This window comes from Perna viridis, chromosome 15 (assembly GCF_037379345.1).
Source record: "Perna viridis isolate PV_CMFRI_1.1 ecotype Kerala chromosome 15, ASM3737934v1, whole genome shotgun sequence".
NCBI lineage: Eukaryota > Metazoa > Mollusca > Bivalvia > Mytilida > Mytilidae > Perna > Perna viridis.
The window spans coordinates 21,803,818-21,827,494 of record NC_142459.1 but is presented as its reverse complement, the minus strand read 5'-3'; the positions used below and the strand labels follow the sequence as shown (position 1 = coordinate 21,827,494).

General features: G+C 33.2%; 2 protein-coding genes across 3 annotated transcripts; one reads left to right on the top strand and one right to left on the bottom strand.

Annotated features, from left to right (window-relative positions):
- Nucleotides 1-528: 528 nt before the first annotated feature.
- LOC148597467 (proteasome subunit beta type-4-like) lies at nt 529-12,731 on the bottom strand. The gene is made up of 7 exons (XM_088562935.1): nt 12,570-12,731; nt 6,143-6,349; nt 4,067-4,213; nt 3,007-3,088; nt 2,333-2,449; nt 1,346-1,434; nt 529-696 (listed from the first exon to the last, which is right to left on the bottom strand). The coding sequence occupies exons 1-7, from the start codon at nt 12,692-12,694 to the stop codon at nt 684-686; spliced, it is 780 nt and encodes a 259-aa protein (XP_088419061.1). The 5' UTR covers nt 12,695-12,731; the 3' UTR covers nt 529-683.
- Nucleotides 12,732-12,882: 151 nt separating this feature from the next.
- On the top strand, nt 12,883-23,671 carry LOC148597466 (biogenesis of lysosome-related organelles complex 1 subunit 6-like). 2 transcript variants are annotated; one of them, XM_088562936.1, is made up of 6 exons: nt 12,883-12,927; nt 15,454-15,639; nt 16,036-16,138; nt 16,612-16,690; nt 19,546-19,632; nt 21,256-23,671. In XM_088562936.1, the coding sequence occupies exons 2-6, from the start codon at nt 15,465-15,467 to the stop codon at nt 21,394-21,396; spliced, it is 585 nt and encodes a 194-aa protein (XP_088419062.1). In that variant the 5' UTR covers nt 12,883-12,927; nt 15,454-15,464; the 3' UTR covers nt 21,397-23,671. The 2 variants fall into 2 exon arrangements, with proteins under 2 accessions (XP_088419062.1, XP_088419063.1); XM_088562937.1 differs by having other exon boundaries at nt 12,883-12,934.
- The last annotated feature ends 6 nt before the right edge of the window (nt 23,672-23,677 follow it).

Here is a 23,677-nt window from a genome sequence, read left to right as displayed (position 1 = left end):
ACTACAATTATATTTAATCTTATTGACACAGATTTTGTTCATTGTTTTAAAAGCAGCCCCAATCCTTTTATTTTTGGGAAATTTTTGCCTTATTTTTAACACATTGGGAAATCAAAATATGATACGGGGGCAGTAACGCTTCATATGCCGATTTTGGAACTGAAAACCAATACCAAACTGACAAATATGTACTCCTAATAATCATTAGCTTACAACTTGTCGAAAAAAAACATTTCCCAGAATGGAACAAAATACCAGGCCAAGAAACCACATCTTGAGGAACATTTCACTGGCTTCTTTACCTGGTTTTCAAAAAATTATGGAATTTTCCTCCCTTTGGGAAAAATATTTTTCAACATTTTGGAAAAAGTCTCTAGGGGAAACAGCTGATATTCGGCTACAATACAGGGTAATAAAATCACTGATTGTGGAAACTTTCCATTTTTTCTGGCAGACCTTTCATTTAGGATGCCAATAAGTCCAGGACCTTTCTTTCTTGAATATACATGTAATTTGTAACCCTAGAACTTTTATGAATAATTTATTAACAGATAGAACTAAAGAGTAGCACTTCAATGTTTCTGACATAAACACTTTCAGGTTTTATGTCTTATTGAAATGTCCATAAAAATAAAGTCTGATGAAGATGATGGTTGAGATTTCTGATGCCTATATGTAGTCCTTCATTCATAACCCCTGAAACAAGCAAAAAAATATTTATGTAAGTATAGAGTAGAAGTGGATCTAGAGATTTTGAAAACAAGGTGGGTCCACTTGGCATTTTTGTAGAGTTCTATATATGTTAGGTATTAAAGTTGTCCTGTTTGTTAAGTTCCCAGCATTGATGGAGCATAAACTAAATACTGTTTGTTTCTTTCAACCAAAACAAGTGTTTTAAAAGAGGACACTTACCCTACCGGTGCACCTGGTCCATGCTCATTCGCTTTTGTTACTTTGTATGTATGATTTTAGTTACTTAATGTTCTTTGTTGTGTATGTCTGTTTTCCATGTCTGGTCTTTGTCCCTGGATTACATTTTTTTTTATTACAGCTATAACCTTGGTTCCCTTGATTACTCTTTCAACCTAGCCAGGTCAATTAAAATTGCTTTCACTTTTATAAAGAAATAAAACTACAACCCTAACTATCTACTCACAGTTTGTTTGTTATCAGGATAGAATAGTCAAACCAAGTTATTGATCTATTTTGGCCTAGTTTGACTATCGTTATTTATCTATTTTGGCCTAGTTTGACTATCGTTATTTATCTATTTTGGCCTAGTTTGACTATCAAAATTAAACAATCAATCATACCAGTGACTGATGCAGTGTATAGTTCTACTTACTTAATTAAATGTGCAATTTCCCAGTTGGTTTCTGGTTCTACTGGAGGTTTGATTACAGTGCCATCTTTAGTTACTACAGCAATCTCAAACTAAAACACATAACAGACACTTTTACGCTACTCTTAATTAAGGAATGTAACTAATATTTTAATATACAATCTTGATCTTTGGTTCAATTTACGCCTAACATTAACCACATCGCGGACTGTATTATGTGTAAATATGAACCAAAGTTCTTTATGCGATTTATTTTGTGTAAATTGACCAAAAGTTCTTTATACAAGATAATATATTCTGATATTAGTTACATTCTTTATAATTTGATATTTTGGCAAAAAGTTATGATAATTTTTTTTAATACACACACCTTATCAGACAGGATTATTTCATTAGCAAAAGTAGTCAGGTTAAAAGGGTTGTGGTTTAAAGTTCATGACTTTTCTATTGAACAGGTCATAGGAAAGTTTTGTATCCAAGATAGAATAAAACTGACGGCATCTTTTCTAACAGTAAAAATGGTCATATAGAATTATTCAAGAATGGAGTCAATTTCTTTCAAATGTAATGCATCACATTATGATTACATAATATATAAAAATTGGCTGAAGCAGAAATGGCTGAATTTCGATAAACAGGAAGTAGATGTCTGACAGATCTAAAATCAGAAACCACAATATTGGACCTGCGGGAAAAAAAATAGGCTACAATTAATAGTTGCTAAGAAAATTGTTACAAAATTTTCCCTATGTGAAATTCCGCCAAAAATGTTATCAATTACATTATATATGAAAAACTCATAATTTCAGTTGTAATCAATTACGTTATTTATGAATACTCATCATTTCAGTTGTAATCAATTACATTATTTATGAATACTTATCATTTCAGTTGTAATCAATTATATGTACACTATTACTTTAAGTGAGATGTCCAGGGCACTCCCTTCCTTGAATCACTAATGCTACAAATATAGAAAGTATACCATACCTTGTTCAAAGACCTGGCATCCCTATAGTACAATATCTTCATACATCTAACGATCTGTTGTTGTGCTTCCTCTAATGTCATGTTAGGATTGGCTTCATATGCTTCCCTCAGTAATGGCTAAAAAAAACATAAATCTTGTTTTAAGACAACTTAGAATTTGGGGGTTTGGGGTTTGTTGAAACTAGACATTGCCCCTAACCGAACAAATACCCCACGTCCTGTTGAACCCTGTACAATTGGGGATCAGTGTAGACCAAGGTTTCATTTTGGACACAATTTTTATGTGTACAGAACTAAAGACTTTCGACACAATTTTGCTGCCATTCTAAAACATCCAAATCCTAACAGGAACCAGTACATTTTTTTTTTTGTTGACAACACAATAATGGGACAAGGTGAAACCTATATACCCTTTAAACTTTGTTTGCAGGGTGAATAAGCATACTGCTGGTTTTTTTTGCTTTGAATAGTCACATTTCCACAACAACACAATGATAAAAAAGAAATGCTGCAGCCCTTTTCACAATAAATCGTAAAATTATTCGTAAGTTGTGACACCACAATACTTAACTCTGTTATGACATCATAACTTACGACTAATTTTACACCTATGATATTTTGTTAAAAGGACCGCAGGTATTTATTTTTCCATATCCTAAAGTACTTATACTTACATTAGCAATATAAGCACCATAACCAGTGCATACTGTTGGGGCTTCATACGCTACACCAATTTTATCAACATAGCCCAAAAATCTGTAATATATCAAATAGGTGCTTAAGGCTGTTCCATTAAAATATATGAGGTACCAAGGGAAGACACTTTTTCACCAGGGGAGCCATCCATAGAAGTTCTATTGATGTTTTGTACTAAACTTTATACTTTGTCGAGACCTGAACACCCATCAATATACAAAGAATAAAAGTAACTTCCCCCGTCCCACATATCTTTTACTGGAGCATCCCTAAAATGTAGTACCGGTAATGATGATTGTATAAAAGAAAATGCCTAGTTGTGAAGTAACTTTGAGCCTGTACGGGAGATATGTGATGTTTAAAGGAAGATGTTCAAAACTGATTTTAATCTGTTTATTAGTTCATATACCGATACATGGAACATAATCTTTTAAGCTTTGTAGGTTATTAAGTGTGCCTTATGTTATTTCTTTATGGACAGAAACCCTTCACTAATCAGAATGTATATTTTCTTTGCTAGTACATTTTACAAGAGTTTGTTCAATAAAAATCATATAAGTCATGTGATAATCATGAAATTTAATAAACTGAACGATAACACCATCGTAACCACAAATTGCAAGAGATCAATCGGCAGTTTGTTTTATAAAGCCTAAAAAAAAAATTCTGTGTATTTGGTAACCCAACCAACCCTATGGTGTTAAAAAAGAAGAAAAATATAAAATGTAAATTATTGGCTTTTTCGTCATCGATTTATAACTAGAATTACCTTGCTCTCTAATGTGGAGGTTCAAATTTCAAAATCTGGTAGCTTTCGATGTCCTGCAAACTTATTAATTTAAAAAAAAACTACCTACCGACCCTAATTCTGAAGGAGATGTTAGGCCTATAAATATTTGAAAAAGCATTCATTGACACAATCTTCATTAGGATGTACATGTGATAAGATTCTCAACCATTTCACCAAGCAGACAAGTTAAAAATTAATGGCATCACCAAATCAAATTACAAGACTGTAGGCAAAATTGCTGCACTTACGGCTCTCCATCCTGTAATCCACCAACAACAAAAACATTCCATAGTGGATTAAATTGACTACGTCGGTAGTATAAAACTCTTGTAATCCAGGAAAACAGCCCCTTTGGAGTGAACTGAAAACCATCATTCAAACACTCTTCATCTATCCTGGGAAATACAAAAAAAATCATGCATTTAATTTAATATTATTAAAGTAAGGCAAAAAAAAAACATTTGTTTGTTTCCTGTTACCAAACTTTCCTGGACTAAATCTGCCAATCTGGAGTTACATGTACAGTATATTGTATTCTGAATTAAAATTCCAGAAATAAATCATTTCAAGATTTTTCCAAATTCGAGGAAGTTTGAACTCATATAATATCCAACTCTGACAGCTTCATCAACAAAATGACTTCTATTAATCAGCAGCAACACTGGACAATCTAATTAAAACTGAACTTATCAATTATTCCATTCAATCACTGCATGATACACTACTGTTAACCAAAATTTTAATTTCTCCACTCTTCACGGTGGAGTCACTCATGTCCTCCACTGTGACTCCACCAAAGTAGAAACCAGGATAAAACTGCCAAATTTCAATAGTTTTTAATATTTTTTTCTACCCTTTACAGAAATGTTATTAAACTACTAGAACCATAAAATATATCTTGGCATAAAGACAGGAGAAGTTAATTACAGACAATTTTGGAAATGGTGACTCCACTGTGGAGAGTGGAGAAATTGAAATTTGTGTTGACAGTAGTGTATGTCTAATTTTAATTAGATTATAGTACTGGAGTGAGTCCAGTTACTTCTATGAGCATACAACAGTTATATAATAAAGTATGTATAGTTATCAACTGGAATAAGTCTCAGTGTGTTACTTGTTTAATAAAAATAAAACCCTAACCTACAGTGCTGGTCCTTTTTGCTGTGGCGAAAAGAAAGTAACATATGTTTGGCCTAATAAATCCAGTCAATTTCCTTAACCAATAGCCCTATGTCTGAGTCTAAAAACTGACTTGTGCTGGTAGAGATTCAAATATAACTGTTTTTAAATTGTACTGTGTGCTTTGCCAAATACATGCACATGCTAAACATGTACATGTTGTTTTATGTAGCACTCCAGATTATAATCATGCAAATTGTGATCCATAGTTGGAAAGCCTACATACTTTTATTTTTGATAATTTGTTTAAAATATCATAGTAAACAGAAAGTAACATGTGGCTTTCCATATAACAATCCTACGGAACCCTTGTTCATAGGAGATAAGAATCACGAAGAATGTACAACACAATTCAAAATTAAGGAAGGTAACTCTGTAAATGCCACTAAAATACAATAGAAACTATTGGATTTTCCACGCAGATTACCTCCTAAGAGCAAATAGATTGGAATGAATTATTACACATTTCATCATAAACATACATGTATGTAGACCTATGAAGCAACTTAATAAAAAAAATATGTAACTTTTTTTGTGGTATACCACATTTTAAAAAGTTTACATGATTCTTACAAAGACTGCTACTTAAATGGCACTCTAGATAAGAATCATGCAAATGTGATACATGGTTGGAAAGCCTACATATATTTATTTTTGATAGTTTGTATCAAATGTAATAGTAAACAGAAATAAACATATGTCTTTTTATATAAACCATGCTCTTAGGAGATAAAAATTATTTAGAATGTACTATAGAATTCAAAATTACGGGAGATAACTCTGTAAATGACAGCTAAATACAACAGAAAATGAGGGATTTTCAATGTGGATTATCTACCAAGAGCAGACAGATTGGAATGAACAATTATACACTTCATCATATGCTATACAGCAACTTAATTACAAAATTAAAAAATATGTAGCTTTTTTGAGGTGTATCACATTTTACAGAAATTACATGATTCTTACAAAGATTGTTACTTAAATAAACTTCCATGGTGCTGTTTGTTACTGATGATAGTGAAACCTGTCTAAACCAAACCTCTGTAGGAATTTAACATTTGTTTGGTTTAGACAGGTTTTTATTTAGAGAGGTTTATTATTTGAAGGGTTTTATTTAGACAGGTATTTATTTTAATACTAACACTCTTTGTTCTATGGTGTCCTGTACATATTGTAAGTCAGCATAGTCTCCACTTCCACCAATAAGTGTACTGTCATTAACCTTCATTACACGAGACAAGTTCCTGTATCGTGCAAGAGATCCATAAGATCCCAGCATATCAGCCGCTATGATGATCCCTCCGTTGAATTTCATACCAAGAACAGATGTACCAGTCACTGTGGGTGCTCTATAATGAAAATAACACAGTACAAGTTTTTATGTCCCTTATAGGAATGTTTGACATGGTAGGGAGGCAATGCCAGACTTGTACAGAATGGGTAGGAATGTTTGACATGGTAGGGAGGCAATGCCAGACTCGTACAGAATGGGTAGGAATGTTATTTTAAATAATGTGTCGTCATCAAGTTCAAGGCCATCAGTTTAGCCATTAAGAGCCTGTCTGAGAAAGTCATGCAAAACTAGAAAAATCGTCTGAAAGTAATTTTCAAATTGCCAGAAATTTTCTCATGGACAGCCTCTTACAAGTACGTGTTGATTTACCTCAAAAACAAAATTTTAATGTAGTTTTTTATATCAAATTCCTGTCTGACAGAAAATGATCTTTGACAAAGACATTGTATTTAGGGAACTAAGCCTGTCTTGTTACTCAAAGACAAGAGCTGAGTAGTTCAGACTGTGCAAATACAGGACTTTTAAATATCTGATGATTCAGTCCACAGACAAGTTGTCCCAAATCTACATACAATCAATCTATAGATGAGGCCATGGCCTTCTTAGACTCCACAAAAAGTCATAGACCAATATGGTATGCCTCCTTTGATTTTTTTAAAATTTTAAATTACTTAAACATGTCATCTGCAGTAAATACATGTACATGTATACAAGAAAGGATGGCCCTTATTGAACAGAAGTTATTTCAATTTGGGAAATCTGGAATTGTTTCGTAATTATACAGCCCGACTGAAAAAAATGGTACCCAAATAAACATATTTATATAGCTAAACTTTTGTCTGAAACAAAGCTGGCCTTCCAAAAAGATCATAATAGATGCCAATTTTCCTTTTGTAGATACATGTAGAAAGAATATTGTTAGACTTCAGAAATCTCTTTTTACTTTAAATTCCAAAAAAACAATTTCCCATGTGAAAATCTCCATTGTTCTTCACTGTGTGACCTGCTATTCTACCCCAAATAATCTTTACCGGAAATGGGGAAAAGTCTAAATTATTGAGTTTTTCCCTAAGTTGAAATCTACATCTACATCTACGGATTACTCCTTAACTTCAATCTGTTGAAGAATACTAGGAGGCACATGCAGATAAAATAAAAATTTATAATTAGTGCAAAGACATTTACAAGTGATAAGTTACATTTTTTCATTTTTTTTTTGCCATAAGATAAAAACGTAGAGATTGGTTAGTTATAGATGATTTGTTGCAGCCCAGACTTAAATGATGGTAGATCTGGACTGAGAGCCACTCCTGATGGTAAATTATTCCACATTCTTATGGTGCGTGGAAAGTAGGATGGAGAGTGGTAATTTGTTGGTGAATAAGGCAGTACAAATTTATGATCTCTTGATGGTATAAGGTACACTTGACTATTTATGTTGACTAAGTTATTGTTTATTTTATATAGCATGACGAGTGAAGAAAATTGCCGGCACTGTTGTAGTGTTGGCCAGCTGAGTTGTTGTAACATTTTTGTGACACTATCTTGATAACTGTATAGATTTAGTGTGTACCTAGCTGCCCTTCTCTGAACCATTTCTATTTTATGAATGTGTGTTTGCTGCCAAGGATCCCAAACGATGTTACAATATTCTAACTGAGGTCTTACATAGGTTTTATATGCTAGTTCTTTAGTCTTGATGTTATTGGTTTTAATATTTCTCTTGACAAATCTTAAAGTGTTGTTGGCTTTATTCGTGATGTTATTTATATGGCTGTTCCATGATAGATCTTTTGATATGGTAAGTCCTAAATATTTAACTTTGTCTGCAGATTGTAAAATTTTATTATGTAAGGTGTATTCAAAGTTTATAGGGTTCTTCTTTCTAGATATTGGATGATTTCACATTTGTCTGGGTTGAAGGACATCAACCACTCTTCTTCCCACTTTTGCAATTTATTTAAGTCAGTTTGAAGTGTATTGCAGTCAGTTTTTGAAGTTATGGTGAAACAGACTATAGTGTCATCTGCAAAGAGACGTGTTATACTTGATAAGGTGTTTGGCATGTCGTTGATGTAAATCAAGAAGAGGCACGGGCCCAGTACCGAACCCTGAGGGACTCCGGATAGAACAGGGCAATTGCCAGACTCTTGACCGTCAACGACTACCTTCTGTTGCCTATTGTTAAGGAAAGATTCGATCCAGTTGACTGTTTTGTTACTTATGCCCATGCGTTTGAGTTTTAAGAGAAGTCTTTGATGGTCGACTTTGTCGAAGGCCTTTGAAAAATCCATTACGGCTACGTCTGTTTGTGTTCCATGAGACATGTTGTCAGTAATTTCTTGGATAAATGTAACTAGCTGAGTTTCACAGGATAATTTAGATCAAAAACCATGTTGGAATTCGTAGAGAAAGTTATGTTTGTCCAAATGTTTGATGATGTTTGATACTAAGATATGTTCCATGACTTTGCTGAGAATACAAGTGAGTGAAATTAGCCGATAGTTTTCAGGTTTGCTTTTAGCACCTTTTTTAAACACTGGTGACTGTTTCCAGTCTGATGGTACGATTCCTGTGTCTAATGATGAACTTAAGAGATCTGTTATTACTGGTGCAAGTTCAGAGTGTGTTTCTTTAAGGAAGTGTGGTGAGATTTTGTCTGGACTGATGGCTTTGTTGGGGTTAAGGTTTTTTAGTAATTTGTCTACCTCTTCCGATGTTATTAGAATGTCTTCCATATGATGTTGTGGATGTTTTTTTGGACTTCAGGATGTTTAGTTCAGTGGTATGTGACAGTTTCATTGGTTTTGGAGTTGTAAAGGCTGAGTGAAACTGTTTGTTTAATGCTTCTGTTTGTTCTGATGGTTTTGTGTGGGTGACTCCATTTACTTTCAGTGGTGATACTCCTGTATTTTCACTCTTTTGTTGTTTTATGAATGACCATAGTTTTTTGCTTGGTTTTCCACTGTTTTCTTCATTTTTACTGTCAGTGACTATGATTGATTCTATGTAGGACCAGTAAGCATTTCTAAGTTGGTGTTGCACTTGTTTCTTTAGTGACTTGTACTGATTTAGCAGGTTTGGTTTTTTCTCTGCTTTGGCTGATTTATATTTCCTGTATTTTTGGTCTCTTTTTCTTATGGTTCTTTTGATTTCATGGTTTATCCAAGGAATGTCTTGTTTGGTTTTGGTTTGCTTTGTGGGAACAAATTTTTTTAATCAGACTATCTATTTCAGACTTGATGTTTTGCCATTTCTCTTCTACTGCACTATTTTTTTGTTGTTTTAAAATAAAACTCTTTGTATGAGATGCTACTTGCTTTTATCTTTTCCCAGTCTGCCTATTTGTATTGGTGTATTGTTCTGGGAGTCTTTAATTTTCTACCAAGTTCAATTCAAGTATAATTCATGAAAGACTATGTCATGATCTGAGTTGCCAAGTGGTGGAAGTGTTCTGGTGTTGTGAACTAGTGACGGCTGGTTGGTATAGAACAGATCAAGTGTGTTTTCATTTCGTGTGGGTATTTTTACAACTTGTTCAAGATTTTTGTCATTCATGATGTCAAAAAATTCATTGTAGATTTCGGTATTTACAGTTAGGTTTATATTCATCAGTTACCCAGTTGTAGTTTGGGAGGTTAAAGTCACCAATTACCCAAGTGTGTCCAGTTTTAGACACTGCTTGTAGTGATTTGCTTATCTGGTTTACACTTTCAATATCATTTTCTTGTGGTTTGTAGTATGCTGCTATATAAATTGATTTTTGACCTGTGATGTCCATTTTGGCCCATGTTATTTCACAGTTTGTTTCTAGCTGAGGTTGTTTTGATGAAATCATATCTGTAGTGATGGCAAGAAATACACATCCCCCAGTTCGTTCTTCTCTATCTTTTCTATAAATATTATATGTGTCTCTGGGGAATATTTCGGCATCTTTAACATCTGGTTTTAGCCATGATTCAGTTCCCACGATAATGTCAGGTTTAACTTGATTGATGACTTGATGTAATTCGGGGATTTTAGATTTTATTGATTGGCAATTGATGTTAAGTATAGTGAGGCGATTTTTAGGTGGTCTCTTAGTTTAGTCTTTTTTATGTTCTTATTTCTCGCTTGGTTTGGTGACGATGTTGCCTGTGGTTGATCAATGATATCTGAGCATGTTGACGTGTCTAAGTGTAAGGACTCAAAGATTGTGGTATCAGTTAGTGAATCAAGTGATTCATACAACCCGTTTGAGTAATTTGGTAGTGCACATCTTAGGCATAGCCAAACATGTCTGCTATCAGATAACATATTATAAGTATCATTACCTATACCTTGACATGAACTGTGGTACCATACTTCACAGTGATCACACATTATACCATTGTCGTCCCAGGTAACTTTGGAGTTACAGTATCCGCAGTCATATTATGTGTTATTCATTGAGGGACCGGGGTTTGGGTGAATGTCTGATGATGTACTAAGTAGCAACATGCACAGGTATAAAAGGACTGATCTGTGTTTGTTTTTGTATAGTGAAAACGAATGTCTGATGGTATCATTTAGAAGGTTTAGACTGTTGGTGTTTTTTTAAACCTTGTGGTATTTCAATAGTACTATAGTGATTTAGCTTTATGTCAGCATGTTTGACTAGATCAGATGTTCTAGTGATGGAGTATGTATGTACATGTATGTTGTTGCCAAACGTACTGTTCAGAATATTTGTGTAGTTGCTGACAACTGACTTCTTGTAACTGGTTGATGTTTTCATTTGATAGAGTATAAACACTAGGATAAGGTGTACTAACTTAATATTATACATACTGTTTGCTGCCTCGGATGGTACATGCTCGAGATGGATATTGTGCTTCCTTACTCTGTGGCGTAAGTTTGTTTGTTTGTTTGTTGGGGTTTAACGTCCGAGCAGCAATATTTCAGCTGTATTCAGACAATGAACATGAAATGGATGACAAAAAGAACATGAAATGAAAAAAAAAGGATGGGCCACAAGGATAATTGGGTTGACAAATTTTGATTGCCACTGGAAAAAGGGGGGGGTGGGTAAGGTAGGGCAATTTACCCTCCTGTGGCGGAGAGCAAAGGTTCCTACTCCTATCGAATACCACAGCAGGGTTCTTTAATGTGCGAGGAACGTGGCATCTTTCCCAACACGGTGCACCACTATGGTTTGCGTTCAGGTTTTCCGTATTATAGCCTGACAACCCCAGCATGTAACACGCCAGGGGTACCCCATTCCACCATCTGGGGCACACATCCCAGTTGCTCTGTGGGCAGAGCGCCTAGCCCCCGGCTAGGTTTCTGAGCACTATTTAGTCGCCTTATACGACAAGCTTAGCGCAGCTGCAGGCCTATTCTTTTGACAGCCGGACCTGCACGGGGCCTGTGGCATAAGTAAATGATGATATGTTATTTTGTCCTTTGTGCTTACCCAAAGGCACTTAATGGTGATTAAATTAAAGTTTGATCGAAAAATTAAATTTTCAAAAAATAATTTTGATCTGTTGGTGTGAGTGTGATAAGCAGGTGTTGTTGGTGCTTATTATATGCCAAAAATATGAGGAATAGGCGATAAAATTGTATTTTTATCAAAAAATTTTCTCAAACCAAAAATGTCTGCCTTTACCGGGAGCAAATATTGACTATCATCTGCAGATCAATTAGTGATCTTAGTGGCCTGACTATTACATGAATTCACACTTAACCCCAGATTTGTCTCTGAATAAACTTTTAACTTCAATGAAACAATGTAATTTTAAATTGTGACGTCATTTAGCTTTAAGCTGAAAGAGAATTCAGTACAAAAATAAATGGGATATATATTTTTTCCGCAAGGGTTTCCACAAATGAAAATATACATCTGTATATTTTATTAAATGCCCAACTTGCAATACATTTTAACATTCAGAAACGAAAGATTATTTTTCACAAGAATTGGTCATAACAATTTAATGTCTCCATAGTAATTTTCCAAAGACTAATGGGATTAAGTTTGCCACTTCGTCTTCGGTTTTCAGACCTGACTGAAAAGACTCAACATGCTAAGTTCAGCTAACCCAAGTTTTAGGCTTAAATCAACTACTCTAAAGTTAGTCTGTTAAAATTATTCAGGGCAAGTGAAAAGGCATTACTTGTAGATTTTATAAGTCATCAAGAAAACTCAACTTTTTTTAACTAAAGGCTAAGCACAAAAGCACACCCGGCAAAAAAGAGGGGGAGAGAAATGCGAGTTTTTAAATTATCAAAAAAAGCAAAGATCAAACCGTATTTACAATGTGCGTTTTGCGGCCCCGATCTGTGAGGAATTCTGAGAAGACTGTTGGCCCGGGAAATTGTACGTGGCTCCAGGGGCCGGTCCATTTCGCCAAAACTCTGCTGAAATCAAATCCGTAGTCATCTTTCACCGGAAGTGTATACTCTCATACAATAATAATCTCGATACAATACAAAACCATTGTAAGAATAAAAATGAACTCAAAGTCATACGTTTCTGATAATTTGAAATAACTTCCCTTCATACTATAGAATAGTGTTTCTTCTTAATCAACTATAAGTTTGTGAATTAGAGGTTAACTCTTTAAGGGTAGATAACTCTGTAAAAATAAACTTGGAGGTGGATCAGGTGACAAAGTAATTGGTATTTCACTTTTATACACTAATCTAAACTCTACAATACCACGGCATCCTTTAAGTTGCTGTGAAATCAAAGTTTGGACTATTTATGGAAGCTTGAAGATATTCCAAACCCAAAACCTCAACTAAAAACCAAAGACATTTTTAAATCCCCTTCCAGGAAAATTTGATTGGAATGATGAGCCAATAGAATGTAAAAATAATATACAAAATCCCTCTGTTCAATCTCAAATTCAAGATTTTTTTGTCAAATATCAATAAAGATGACTATAATACTTTAATAAAAACACTTGATTCTATAATGCTTGAAACAGCTGAAAAGTCTGCAAAATTTATAAGTTAAAGGAAAATTGCCTCATCTGAAGGAAAAAAAAAAGAAGAAAAGAATGGTTTTCTGATCCTTGTCATGACCTATGAAATACTGTTCATTGCTACCTTTATTCTGATCTAAAAAACGATCCAAAAACTCTGGTCAATGATTAATAAATTGAATAACCATTCAACAAAAGATGTTTTTGAAATTAATGAAAACATCAATAAACACTCCGATAATATTACTAATAGCAAGTTTCACCACTCTTTCTCAAGTCCATTAATTAATCTAATGAATAATATGAATAATCAGAAAATAACTAATGACCTTTATTACAAACCTTTTAGTAGGGATGAGATAACTAAAGCTGTAAAATCCCTAAAAAATGGTAAATCTACATCCAATGACCTCATAATCAATGCAATGATTAAATATGGCATCTAGCAACTACATGAATCAATTTTAAAACTGTTTAATTTGATCTTTATAAAAGGCCATTTTCCAAACTTTGGAATAAAATATACTTCTCACTTACACACGAGAAAGGAGATCAATCCAACCCATCCAATTTCAATTGACTTCTAACTTTGGAAAATAATTTAATAAAATCTTACTCCATATCATGAATATTGTCAGTGATAATAAACTAATGCACGAAAATCAAATAGGCTTTAAAGAGAAGTCTTGGATAACTGATCATATTTTTACACTTAATTATATAATTTAAACTTACAAATCTAAGAATGGAAAAGTATTCACAGCTTTTATCTACAAACAGCTTTTGACACTGTATGGAAAGAGGTAATGTTTTATAAACTTATTAGATTTAATTTCCCTATTGATATTTTTGATATAATTTAGTCTATGTACCAAAACCCCAGCTGTCAATTAAAATTTAATCATGGGCTTAGTAGATATTTCATTTCCAAATGTGGTAAAAACCAGGGGATGTTTGAATCCCATTCTTTTTAACCTATACATAAATGACTTTATTTCCCACTTTAAAGAAGGGTCAACAGACCCAGTCATGATCATGGACTCACTCCTATATGCAGATGACATATTGTTATCTAGCTCTGATAAAGGCTTACAAAATTCATTAGATACTTTGTATCTGGAAACTGGAAGTCAATAAACAAAATGTCTAAAGTTATAGTTTTCTATTCAAATGGGAAATTATACATGAATAAATTTACATTTGATAAAATAGGCCAGAAACAGTAAACTGTACTGCTGTTTAGGAATTACAATAACGTATACTGGTAATTTAAACACTTCCATCAACTTATTAATGCACAAAGGCCGAAAAGCATGGTGTAAGATAAAGAAATCAATAGGATTGCATTATCCTTGTTTCCTCATAGAAAAATTATTTAATACTTTAATCAACCCTATAATTATGTATGGATGTGAAGTATATGAAATTAATTGTAACTTTAAAGACACAGACCCATTTGAACATTTACTCAAAGAAATTTTAGGAGTATACAGCAAAGCAACAAATATTGCATGCCTTGTGGAACTTAATAGATGCCCTTTAAAAAACAAAAGTAATAATACAAGTAATTCAGTTTTGGAAACACATATATAACTTAAAACAAGACACTTCTTAATCGATATCCCCCAAAATAACAAATGAGTTTCAACAATACAAACACGGATAAAAGAATTGGGATTTTGCTTCCTCATATTAAATACCCATGATAATAAAAGAAATTTATCAAATGTAAAACAAAGAACTTCAATACTCGATCAAGCTATTCAAAATCAATATAGCTGCTTAAGAGAAAATAATAAACTCTGCTTTTATAAAAGTTTATACAAATCAAATTGTAGACCTGCTTACACCAATGTATGCAAATTTAAATCTGACAGATCCACAATTTGTAAATATAGGATAAGTACTCACTTTCTAGCAATTGAGAGGGGATACTACCAAAATATCCCAAAAAGTGACTGTATTTGCACTTCATGCAATATTTCACAAATTGATGATGAAGTGCATTTTTTCATACACTGTCCAGTCTATAAAGTATCCAGTATATGTACAAAAATGTACGTACAAGCAAATTAAAAAAATCAGGGTATTGAGTTGTTTCACCCGATTACTTGTTTGTTACTGGGATTGATACGCTCTACATGTACTTCCCTATAATAAATGCAATACATACACATATATCATAACTACAAGTATAAATTTATTTTAACAGGAAATTATGTAATGTCAAAAAACAAAGATCTTGAAGTTGAAGAGGACAAAGAAATGTTAGATGAAAGTGAAGTCTTGCCTGAAATGCAGTCTAAAGACAGTCTAGATCTCAATCAACCCAAAGATAATGAAGATAATTCAATTGAAGCTTCATCAGGAGAGACAAATAAGAGCGAAGAGGGTCAAGGTATTCATCAAGATTAATTCCAGTACTTCTTTCCACTATTTCTGCCAAAAGTGTAGTCAGTTGTGGATCCAAAGATTTTGAAAAAAGGGAGGTTCCAGGCTTTTACATTTAACATGTATTTGGCCATTTTTTAAACATTTTGCATGAAATTATTTTTTCAAATAAAAGGAGGGGGGTCAATTCCTGAACCCCCAAGATTCATCACTGTACATCATGAAGATTGAAACCAAAGGTTTATGTTTGCTTTGCTATCAGAGATTTAATATCATGCATCTGGAGAAAGAAGTTTCAAATCTACATGTACATGTATCTGATAGTTTTACCAAGTATTTTTTTGCCATACATGTATGGTGGTATGTAACAGTGTAGTTAGAAGTGAATATTCTATCATTTCAGAGTTTGTAGTTGACCCTGAGATGCTTGAGAAGTTAACAGTAGGATTTCTGTCTCACTGTCTCCCAGATCTTCAGAAGGCCAAAGGAGCTTTAGCCGAGATTTTGTAAGATTTCAACCAATTTAGGAAAAAAGGCTTCATAATTACATGTAATCCAAAGATTTGTATCCAACTTTGTACAAACCTGATCTCTTTATTAAGGAGGTATACTTGAGGTAAGGGACATAACCCTTATAAATCATTGGAACTTTTGTATTCAGCATTTTACATCAATGTCATGTAAGCATCAAAATAACTTGGATTGATTTCATTCTGTATCTAATGAAAGCTTGATAGGCTTTGGGAAAATAGAATATGATACAAACATATCACTGATTTCAAGAGTTATGTTCCTTACCCTAGGTCTACCTCCATAAGGCTAACACAAAATCCAAGATTATTTTTACTCATGTGTGTGGTTGCCTCTATTTTTAAAGTGGATAGATTTTATGTAACATTACTGTTCAATTAGATGCCCTATTTGTGTTGGTGTTGACATACTTCTGAAACACATCTTTAAGAATATGATTTAATTTCAGACAGAGTCAAACAGTTTTACAAGAAAATATACATAATGAAAATAGTAAACTCAAACTTAGTGAAGATGTAGAAAAAACTGTAAGTCATTTTAGTACCACAATAAGTGTAGATAGTGTAAATGTATTAATTTCGCGGTTGCTAATTGTCACAAATTCTGTACAGTGAAAACATTTGTGGATATCAACTTTCGCCGTTTAAAAAATGATTTGTGTTATATAGTGTTAAAAATCAACTTTGCGGGTACAATTTTTGGCGCTTTTCAGTCCACCTCGAAAGTTAATATGTTTACAGTATACATAAGTACTGTGAAACTTGCCAAAACTGACCTCTTTTGGGCTTTAAAATTGGTTGGGTTTAGAAGGTGTTCATTTTGTTAAAGTTAAAAATACATCTAAACTGATAAAAAGGACAGGTTTAGACAGGGTTTGGATAATTAGTACTCTGTGTTTGGTATTGACATGTTTAACTACGGTATACTAGGGAGTTGTTTTATGACTGGTTTGCCAATTTAGTCTTATTATGGTGGTAAGATAGTTGAGTGGTTCCATGATGAAATTTTGTGAAACCCAAAAGGTGTATTGCATGTGCAAGTCAACTATACATGACATAAACCTTGGCATTTGCTGGGTTATTTTTTTTTCCCTTAATACCAGTATTGCTTGGCTTGGTTCCAGGGCTTTTTTCATAGAAACAGGGACCCCTCAGTGGTCTTAAGGTTCATTAGCACAATGCTTTTTAGTCTTAAGGTCCATTGATTGAAAGATTCATTAGTCAATTAGTCCTTAGGTTCAGTTAGTAAGATAAAGCATGCAACATACATGTATATGATGTCACAATCAATCTCTAGAATGCAAAGAGCTTGAGTAGGTTGCTATGGCAATACAGAACATAAAAAAGAGAAAAAGAATAGAAAACCTGTAGAAAATACTAGAAAAGGAAATCTCACACACTCTTAGTCTCAGGTACAAGTAGGATGTCTCGGGACTGTTTTTTGACTGGGCTGAACCTTGTAAGAGAATCTTACTTTTAGATGTCTAAGATTTCTCTTTCTACCCTTCTCGCCCTGCTTGGCCTTTAATTGTATTTACATCCCAACCTGAAATTCTGGATTAGACCCTGTCATAAAAGTTAGATTCTTAATATCTCTTCAAAGAGATTCAAATATATAACCATCTTAACTTTATCACAGAAATAATAAATCCTGTTAATTCAGGAATTATTGCAATTTTTTAAAGTTTTGGAAAAGGTCAAATCAATTGCATCACAGTAAATGATTTTAGTACTATGACAGTGTTAGTTGAAAAAATTAAAAAAATTTGTAAAAAATTACAATTGCAATAATGGCAATAATTTCTGCATTGTGTATACATCAGACATATGTAACTCATTGGTTGTATACATCAGACACATGTAACTCATTGGTTGTACACATTAAACACATGTAACACATTGGTCGTATTGAGCACATGTAACTCATTGGTTGTATACATCAGGCACATGTAACTCATTGGTTGAATTCATTAGACACATGTAACTCATTGGTTGTATACATCAGTCACATGTAACTCATTGGTTGTATACATCAGGCACATGTAACTCATTGGTTGTATACATCAGGCACATGTAACTCATTGGTTGTATACATCAGGCACATGTAACTCATTGGTTGTATACATTAGACACATGTAACTCATTGGTTGTATACATCACACACATGTAACTCATTGGTTGAATTCATTAGACACATGTAACTCATTGGTTGTATACATCAGACACATGTAACTCATTGGTTGTATACATCAGGCACATGTAACTCTGGTTGTATACATCAGACACATGTAACTCATTGGTTGTATACATCAGGAACATGTAACTCATTGGTTGAATTCATTAGACACATGTAACTCATTGGTTGTATACATCAGGCACATGTAATTCATTGGTTGTATACATCAGGCACATGTAACTCATTGGTTGTATACATCAGGCACATGTAACTCATTGGTTGAATTCATTAGACACATGTAACTCATTGGTTGAATTCATTAGACACATGTAACTCATTGGTTGTATACATCACACACATGTAACTCATTGGTTGAATTCATTAGACACATGTAACTCATTGGTTGTATACATCAGGCACATGTAACTCATTGGTTGTATACATCAGGCACATGTAACTCATTGTTAGTATTCATCAGACACATGTAACTTATTGGTTGTATTCATTAGACACTTGTAATTCATTGGTTGTATACATCAGACACATGTAACTCATTGGTTGTACACATTAAACACATGTAACACATTGGTCGTATTGAGCACATGTAACTCATTGATTGTATACATTAGACACATGTTACTCATTGGTACTATACATTAGACATGTTTTACTCATTAGTTGTATTCATTAACCACATGTGACTTATTTGTTGAATACATCAGACACATGTAACCCATTAGTTGTATACATCAGGCACATGTAACTCATTTTTAGTATTCATCAGACACATGTAACTTATTGGTTGTATTCATTAGACACTTGTAATTCATTGGTTGTATACATCAGACACATGTAACTCATTGGTTGTACACATTAAACACATGTTACACATTGGTACTATACATTAGACATGTTTTACTCATTGGTTGTATACATCAGGCACATGTAACTCATTGGTTGTACATGTATAAATCAGACACGTGTAACTCATTGGTTGTATACATCAGGCACATGCAATTCATTGGTTGTACATGTATAAATCAGACACATCTAACTCAGTGGTTATATACATCAGACACATGTTACTCATTGGTTGTATACATCACACACATGTAACTCATTAGTTATATACATTAGACACATGTAACTCATTTGTTGTATACATCAAGCACATGTTACTCATCATTTTTGTGTGCTTTTTTTCCAGATGGCTAAAGTGAAGTTGTACCACTCAAAACTGTTATACTTGAAAAAGGAAATGAACAGCTTGGCAGAAAAATCCTCAAAATTGAAGGTATGGTTGTCTTTTTTCAAAATTTGAAAACCGAATATTGAAATCTTTAAGCATCAGTTTTTTTTTGTTTTTTTTTTTTTTAAATATCTGTTGAAATTAATTACAGTCCATGTACTGTCAGTGCAACGAATTGACCGGTGATGACCGCTCACTACTTAACAGTGGATTGATAACTGATGACTGGTGGCCGACCTGATCGCAGTTTTGTTATGTAAAATGACTGATGATCTGTTAAAAATAAAACAAATGTAAAATAAAGGAATCAGTGGATGTTTTAATCTACTGCATTATGTTAATAAGTGTAAAATTAACAAATAAAACAATATTATCCGTAAAATATATTGACCGCTCTGAGGTCATGTTATGTGATCACCGGTTTAATGGATCGGTTTGACAGAATAATGAATGATCGGAAACTGATTGGTGATTGATAACCAATCTCAATTTTTGTTGCATGGACTGGTTCAGGTACTGTATAAAATTTCCTGAATTACCATGTACACACATGCTTTAATCAGGCATATGATACAATGTTCTGATATTCAATATACACTCATGGTATGATTTTCAGATGTACCATTAGTGGTCCATGTTTACAAATTTTGAAATGTCTTTTTATACATTTGCACGGTATTTAGATATTTATTAAATCTCTTCAGTTCTGTCAGCAGCATGCTGTTGATTGGTGGTAGTTTACATCTTATGGCAGATATTTTATGCTTTTTGGATTAGTATATTTTACATGTTCGATGTATCGAACATTCCCTACTTTTTACAAGTCCTACAGCTGAGCAAACTTAAGAAGTGACTGCTTATTATAGAAAACTTGTTATCTCAGTTAGACACAGTACTTTAACTCAGAACCAAGACTCACTTTTGTATCTGTATGTCGATTGCTTGGCAGAGAAGTTTTGACTATCAGTTTTATAGTCTCTGGTATGAGCCAGTCCCACTGGATGGGTGCTTTGAATTGGTATTGTGGGAAAAAAATATCTTCAAATTTGCCATTTGGCACTGGAAATAAGGGAGGATATCTTAAAATGTTTTGGAATACTACATATCATTTTAAAATAATTTCCTTTGGGAGAGGGTCTTTTTATAGGACCCCGCTGATTGCTAGAAATATCCATGTCTTCAGATTTTAGTGACGGATTCAGAGTGGGGAAGTCCCTGGGGCAAAAAACCAACCTTTGGAGTAATCGTAAATTTTATACCAAATTTGGTCAAAATTGAGCAAATAAGAGTCATCTCTTCAACATCTTTTGAACAACCCGTGCAGATGAAGGAATTTTTTTTCTCCCTTTCTTAGCCAGTGATTAAAAATGTGAGGATTAAACTTCTGCAAGAGTTTTCCGGCCATTTTACATTTCTGATTCATGGGAGAAACAGACTCTCCTGTAATGCTCTATGGGATTACAAGATTTCTCCAAGCTTGATAGTAGAATTTAACCCTCTCGTTGAAGCTTGTGGTTTGAAATCTAAGATTCAACTATCTTGAGTGGAGAAATCTTGCAATCCCCTCGAGATTGAAAGAGAATCTATAAATATACCACCACAATTTATGTCATAAATTTTACAATCCACATCTTAGAACTCTTACTGTTGATTTATTGTTACTTACAGAAAAGGGGGGTAAAGTTACATCAGATGAAGAAGAAAGAGGAAGCACAGAAACAAGAGCAAGAAGAGAGAGAGAAAATGAGGGAAGAAATGTTGACAGCTAAGGTGGCTAAAACACGAACATCCAATCAAACTGATAGCTAGGGTCAAAGGGTAAAGGTTGTGAACTGTATTGTAATGTTTATAATTTTGCTTTCTGCTTATAAAAATTACTTTAAAAGGACAGTTGCCTTAAAGAACAAATGATATTAGGATGATGTTAGAAAGGCATGTTTTAGTATGATCCAAACATTCTTACTTTGTTGTTATACAATGCAAAAAGCACCAAATCTGGAAAGGGGACCAAGTATGGCTTGATTACACGATTAGGGTCTAGGACATAGCCCCCCTACCAGACGAAACCTCCACAGACAAACCCCCACCCTATCTTATTATATGCTTGATTTGTAAAACCTATTCATGGGGGCCATTTTATTTTTTGTTGGTATTATTCTTTATGTGGTATATGCTGGAAGCAATTGAATGACTTATCTATTTTTGTATTATAATTCTTTTTTTGTTTTGTGTTTGGATGATTCATACTTTTTTTTGCTTAATGTGTAAAAACATACTTTGGGTCATTTTGTTTTTTTTTGTTTTTTTTTATTTTTTGTATTATTTTTTAGGTGGTATATTCTAGAAGTATTTGATTGATTTGTATTTTTTGTATTTTCTTTCTTATGCTTGATGTCTCAGATTTTACAATTCTAATATTATTAACAATATTTTTTTTTCAAAATTAATAAAATAATTTCTAATGGGGGTTTTTATCTAGGGGGAGGACACCCTCAACTCATACTCGTATGTTGAACTTCGGGTCAGTTGTAACCCAACCTATATGTACATGTAACTAATCAATTAAACTGATCACTGATCACTTAAAAGTCACAAATCAAATGGTAATCGATTGATCAGCTCTTTGAATGGAATACTTATTAATAGAATTTCAAAAGGTTTGCTCCATGATTTGGATTTGAAGATCCTGTTTGAAATTTGATGGATTGGTGATTGGTTTTAAAAAGGTCTTAGAAATAAACAAACTTTGTTGACTTTATTGCATTAAAATTGGTCAGAAGTATATTTGTCAGACATTTTTATTTACTATGAAAGTACTTTAATTCGTGGATACCAGTTTTCATGGATAATGGAAGAAACACCAGTTCTTGGAGTCTTGAATTTGTGGTTTTCAGAATACACTTCAACGGAAATTAGTGTAGGGTTTGGCCTACCCACGAAAACTATGAAATTAGTACCCCGTGAACAATAGTACTTTCACAGTATTCCTGACTAGTAAAATACAAGAAAGTATGGTAACCAACTACAAATTAGTTTTAAAAAAAATCACTCTTTTCTTAGTAAAATGTAAACAGTTTAAATGCTATACATGTGGTTTTTTTTTATTTGATTTGTTGTGAATAATATAAAAACGGGAATGTAGTATGATTGTCATTGAGATAGTCACCCACAAAATGCCAAGCAACGAACAATTTCAATTCTGCAAGTCACCACATTGTCTTCAATTATGGCCAATACCCATACCATAAAGAAAGCTGTAAAAGGTTCCAAAATAAATGATGTGAAACTATTCTCAAAAGACAAAGATTGACCAAATTTATACAAAAAAACAGAAAACAAATTACAATGAACATAAAAAACAATGATAACCACATAACTACAAGTTTCTGGCTTTGGACAGTCACATAAAGTATGTGGCAGGGTTAAGCATGTTTGTGAGTACTCAACCCTCCCCTAACCTGGGATAGTGTTGTTGAAATCAATAATAAAACTATAAAGTAATCACTGGTTGGTTTTTTATTGATTAGTGATGTTGATAGTGATTATGATTGATAGCTCCAAATATTATCATTTGTATCTATTTTGTGTTTTTAAGTAGCACTCCAGCAAAGAATCATGCAAGATACATGGTTGGAAAGCCAACATATTTTTATTTTTGATATTTTGTTAAAAATGTAATTGTAAACATAAATTAAAACCTGTGGTTTTCATATAAGTCTTGGTACTAGGTAGTGACAAATATGTAGAATGTTTTGGAGAATTTAAAATTAAGGATGATGACACTGAAATATGGAAACTATTTGATTATTTAGACGAATTAATATCTTATACGACCGGACAGATTGGAAAGAATAATTATTAATTGTATGGTAAAGTCCCAAAAAGCTACTTGCTAACAAAAATAAATGTTTAGTTTTTTCTTTTTTTGTGTTGTGTTACATATAACAGAATTTGCATGATTCTTACAATGACTGCTTCTTAAGTTATGTCTATGAAATGTTTGACTTGTTACATTTGTTAAAACAATGTGTTTTTTTTTTCTTGTAATAGTGCAATATTATTCAATAAATATTACCGAAGATTAGACATG

Excerpts from the sequence above, each read along its gene's own strand:
- LOC148597467 (XM_088562935.1), bottom strand. The coding sequence starts at position 12,694 with ATGACTACGGATTTGATTTCAGCAGAGTTTTGGCGAAATGGACCGGCC. Across the intron at positions 4,214-6,142 it reads GACACCATAGAACAAAGAGT|GATAGATGAAGAGTGTTTGA; the intron begins GTTAGTATTAAA and ends TGTATTTCCCAG. Across the intron at positions 2,450-3,006 it reads ATGGTGCTTATATTGCTAAT|CCATTACTGAGGGAAGCATA; the intron begins GTAAGTATAAGT and ends TGTTTTTTTTAG.
- LOC148597466 (XM_088562936.1), top strand. The coding sequence starts at position 15,465 with ATGTCAAAAAACAAAGATCTTGAAGTTGAAGAGGACAAAGAAATGTTA. Across the intron at positions 16,691-19,545 it reads GTGAAGATGTAGAAAAAACT|ATGGCTAAAGTGAAGTTGTA; the intron begins GTAAGTCATTTT and ends CTTTTTTTCCAG. Across the intron at positions 19,633-21,255 it reads AAAAATCCTCAAAATTGAAG|AAAAGGGGGGTAAAGTTACA; the intron begins GTATGGTTGTCT and ends TGTTACTTACAG.